Source organism: Benincasa hispida, chromosome 7 (assembly GCF_009727055.1).
Source record: "Benincasa hispida cultivar B227 chromosome 7, ASM972705v1, whole genome shotgun sequence".
Taxonomy (NCBI): Eukaryota; Viridiplantae; Streptophyta; class Magnoliopsida; order Cucurbitales; family Cucurbitaceae; genus Benincasa; species Benincasa hispida.
The window spans coordinates 43,971,567-43,976,363 of NC_052355.1; the positions used below are offsets into that span (position 1 = coordinate 43,971,567).

General features: G+C 34.2%; 1 protein-coding gene and 1 non-coding gene across 2 annotated transcripts; one reads left to right on the forward strand and one right to left on the reverse strand.

The window, feature by feature from the left end:
• Positions 1–1,535: 1,535 nt before the first annotated feature.
• On the reverse strand, positions 1,536–1,607 carry TRNAW-CCA. The gene has a single exon. It is a non-coding gene; the product is annotated as a tRNA-Trp (tRNA).
• A 202-nt stretch (positions 1,608–1,809) lies between these two features.
• LOC120082227 (eukaryotic translation initiation factor 5A-4) lies at positions 1,810–4,522 on the forward strand. The gene is made up of 5 exons (XM_039037504.1): positions 1,810–2,085; positions 2,730–2,852; positions 2,947–3,003; positions 3,103–3,177; positions 4,036–4,522. Exons 1-5 carry the CDS (start codon positions 1,963–1,965, stop codon positions 4,135–4,137), a joined length of 480 nt encoding a protein of 159 aa, XP_038893432.1. The 5' UTR covers positions 1,810–1,962; the 3' UTR covers positions 4,138–4,522.
• Positions 4,523–4,797: the final 275 nt, after the last annotated feature.

Sequence of the window (4,797 nt, forward strand, 5' to 3'; positions counted from 1 at the left end):
TTTTCTGTCTACACAGAGATGAGTCATTATTTGTTTCTTTCTCTTTCGTTGATTTCTATGTGATCTAATGATCAATGGCTGTCTTGGTTTGGTCAATTGATGATTGGGTTGAGGTATTGCTTTTGTCTAAATTGTCAGCAGTCAAGGGTCTTCTACTCCATAGTATTATTGTTGGGGTTAGTGTCCTAATTCTCCCAAAGTCTCGTAGTTTGTAAATTTTGTACACATTGTCATTAATAAAATAAGAGTTATTTTATTTGCATTTACTCATATCCAATAAACAAAGATCTGTGGATATTGTATGTAAACTTAAGCATGTATATGAGATATACAAGTGGATCATGTCTTAAGTAATAACCTAAAAGGTTTGTAGTATAAGGATAAATGAGGGATACCTTATCCTGGTGATACTACGGATATGACCTGCTTTGTAGAGGTTTATGAGTGTTGTGAACTACTACAGATGGTCTGATCTTAACCATTCATGTAGAGACATGCGAGTGGGGGTGTCCTATACAAAGAGTTTGTATAAGACCGTACCACGAGATGATTCATCTCTTTATATAACGCCGTTGATACTTGAGACTTGCATCTCACTTAAACGACCATAGGTGACATGACCTTAATCGTGAGTGTTTTAGGAACTTCAGCCTATGAGGGTAGTCCTTTGATGAGGGTAGTTTAGTCTTTTTAATTTTACGTTTCAATTAATGATGTGAAATAAACTGCCTCAATGATAATGACATTGCTTTTGAAAATATTGAGTAAATACCAACAAACACAATAAAATCATTTCATCTTTCAGGCCTATTACAATTGGAATCAACCCATATTACACTTTTTCATTCAAGCCTAAATTACATTCATCTATAATTCTATGTTAGGTGTACAACTAATTCTAGTTCTCTTTCTAAACTGTTAGAACTATTTACTCTATCACAGATTACACTCTTTTTCATTCAGGCCTAAATTACATTCATCTATAATTCTAAGTTAGGTGTACAACTAATTCTAGTTCTCTTTCTAAACTATTAGAACTATTTACTCTATCACAATGCTTGTGCAATGGGCGAAGGCTGTGTGCGTGCGTGTGTGAGAATTTAGCTCAGTTGGCAGCGGTGTATGCTTAAAAAAGTTTGGATTTTGAGTAGTGAAATGATAATCGAATTCGTCAATATAACTATTATCATCAAATAGAGAAATTGTCGAAGAAGGATTCAATACATTAAGTTTTAACTTTGTTCCGAATTTATTTTCTGTAAATTTTTAATTGTGTAAATATATCCTATTTCTTAATGTTGTGCCTGGTAACTTTTTGAGAAATTCAAAATTTTAGAATTTTTATTTAATTTTTTAAGGAAAAAAATTTGTAACATTTTAAGCTATAAATTAAAATTTTATGTCTAATGATTCTTTTTAAAAAAAACTTTTAATTGTGAATTTAAAATTTTAAAAATCTTAAAAGCTCATTTAATTTGTAATATATTATTCATACGAAGGAAACTGTAAAAGAAAAGGAAAAAAAAAGAGGGAATTGAACCCGACGTGAATCGAACACGCAACCTTCTGATCTGGAGTCAGACGCGCTACCATTGCGCCACGGATCCACGGTTGTACAAGAATGTTTATATTTCTTATTTATCTTTGATAATATTTTTAATTTAATAATGGTAAAACATTATTATAATACTTTTAAAATGAAAATCAGATATTTGCGAAATCAATGTCGACCGTTCTCTTTAATCGTACGGTCAGAATATTTACACCAGAACATTTATTGTCGATTTTCTTTTTTTGAAACCCTAGGATTCTCACTCTCCTTTTTTTGGTTACCATTCTTCTTCGTTTCTCTCGTGTATATAAATTCGCTTCTTTTCTTCAATCCACTCCGTCGCACGTCTCTGAGCCTGTTTAAGCTTTCCGTCATCACCCTCTCTTTGAACTCTTTTTCCCTACAGAACCATGTCCGACGAGGAGCACCACTTCGAGTCCAAGGCCGACGCCGGAGCTTCCAAGACCTATCCTCAGCAGGCTGGAACCATCCGCAAGAATGGTTACATTGTCATCAAGGGCAGACCTTGCAAGGTTCTTATAGTTTTCATTCTGATTTCTCAATTCTCCCTCATCCGTTTGTCCTTTTATCCGTATGATTCTTGTTTAATGTGATACTTATGCGTTCAATACTCTGCATCAATTTTTCCTCTTCTTATTGCGTTTAGTATGTAGCCTTTTCAAGGGCTTTCCTTTTATCCCTTTATTTTCTCTGGTTTGTGTTAACTGTGTTTCTGTGATTTTTAGGACGGACGTCCTCCATTGTTCTGCCTTTAATTTATGTTTGTCTTCCGATTTTACTTCTAGATGTTGTCGTCCATGTAATTTATGGCATGATTCTAAAATAGTTAAAAATCGCATTTGTCAGTATAAAAAATGCATGTAAGAATAATTGAATTGATTTCGAGTGATTAAAAGTGTGTTTTAAATGATTTTAAATATGGCAAAAGTGATCACTCCCAATTTTCTTGATCAAATTTCGTTTTGGATAAAATTGAATTGATGGACAATCTAGTAAGTTAAAGAGAGAGTAATGTGTTGCTTGTCGCTATATCATATTTCATTCTGTTGCTTTCTAGGGCTTTCACCTTTGGCGGTTTCAGCATAATTTTATTACTTTATATGTTGGTTTTCCAATTAACAATCTTGATCTAAGGCTTATGCATCATCGTTTGTAGGTGGTTGAGGTTTCAACCTCAAAGACAGGAAAGCACGGACATGCTAAATGTCATTTTGTTGGTATTGACATTTTCACTGCTAAAAAGCTTGAAGATATCGTCCCCTCTTCACACAATTGTGATGTATGAATTCTTATGCTCCCTTCTATTTCATACTTTTCTTAGAAAGTTATAGCTTTTGTTTGTGATTTCTGATTCTTGCATTCATGAAACACAGGTTCCTCATGTTAGTCGCACTGACTACCAGCTCATTGATATCTCTGAGGATGGATTTGTATGATAAAATACTCTTTGTTTACTCCTTATATCCGTTTCCCCAGGTTGTTCATGTTTAGCACTGTGGCTAACACTAATTTCAATGAAAACTTATCAGATTAGCCTGCTGACGGACAGTGGCAACACCAAGGATGACCTTAGGCTTCCAACCGATGAGAGTCTGCTGTCCCAGGTGATATTTTCTTGTTGACTGTTGATATTTCTCTGTGCTGTTGTGTTCTATTGGCCTTCATGGCTTGGTAGACTTCGTTGCTTGTTACAGACAAAATACATTTTCCCTCTCTTATTCCATAAATGCCTGGCCATTATTTTGTTGTTACTTCGTTGCTTGTTGCAATGAAACTATTTTTTCTCCCCTCCGCAAGTATACTAGAGTAGATTTCAATACTGATTCTGGGATTATTATGACTTAAGAGTATGATGCTTTTCTGTTTTCTGGTTTCTGGTTTTTTTTTAATTATTTATTTTTTAATGATTTCCCCCTTTCCCTATTATGCAGATGTTTTTCATGAATATGGGTTTGAATTTCTTGCAAAATGTGGACATTTGGTTTATTTAAGTGGGGTGTACCCTTGAGAAAAGGGGTTTGAATAGCGGTGTTTTTGAAATCTTGAAATGCTAAATGGGCGTTTTAAAAAATGGGGAAATATAACTTTTTTTTTTCTTTTTAATGGTTAAGAGCGTTTAATATTAGTTAGTTAGTCGATGCCATGGTTCCAAGGCGATCATTCTTGAGATTGCAAATCCTTTAGTTTTTATTTATGGCAAATAGAATTTTATAACTATCTATTTCTTGTGCACAAAACTAATCCATAGGCCTTGTAATAGTTAGTTGACAAATAATGATTTGTTGATCCACAAGTTTCTCCCTTTCTTGCAGCGTGGGGTCTTATTGTGTGATCATTAGCTTTAATAGATATTACTTCCATATTTTGGTTGCTTTCTATGTGGCTAGTTATCTATAAATCTATTCCATGAGAGGTGGCATAGTTCATAAAATTGATCGTCTTGTTCCATGTGTTCCATACAGATCAAGGATGGATTTGCTGAGGGGAAGGATCTGATTGTGACTGTCATGTCTTCGATGGGAGAGGAGCAAATCTGTGCTCTCAAGGACATCGGCCCAAAATAGACTTTCCTTTGATAAAAATACAACCGCAGCAAAATTTTAGAACGGTATCCAGATCATAGTCTATAGTTGTTTGACGTTTGAGAAGCATGGTTCGTCGATGCTCGACAGGAATATTCTCGATTAGTGGTTTCTTTTTCTCTCTGAGACTTTACCATTAATATTTATTCATCTCCTACTATTGCTGTTTGAATTAAGAGTTCATTTCTTCTTGGCTAGTGTCATTTCAGTCATAAAATTATGTAAACTGTTATAGATGCTATGTTTGTTTTAAGAGTTGTAGGATAGAATCATGGTTTCTTCTGAGGAAGTATAATATTTATTTACCAGTAGGGGGTTTCTTTTTTAGTATATCGCTTATCGTATAGTATGCAACTTTCTTTCTGAAGCTTGGTTTTATGTTTTCTTGGGGCATTCAGTTATATTGCCAATGTGCGACTGTTAATAGGCATGTACCGATAAAGAGGAAGAGGGAAAGCAAGTGGTCCCGAGACTGTAAATCTTTGAAGGTAAAAGAAGAGGGAAATCGGTTTACTTACACGTTACACCGTGTCCCGTCATTTGATATGGTTTCACCTTTGTTTACAAATACATATGAACTTTTTAGACTTCATTTGATGATAACCATTTATTTTATTGTTTTTGTTTTTTTTATTTTAAATT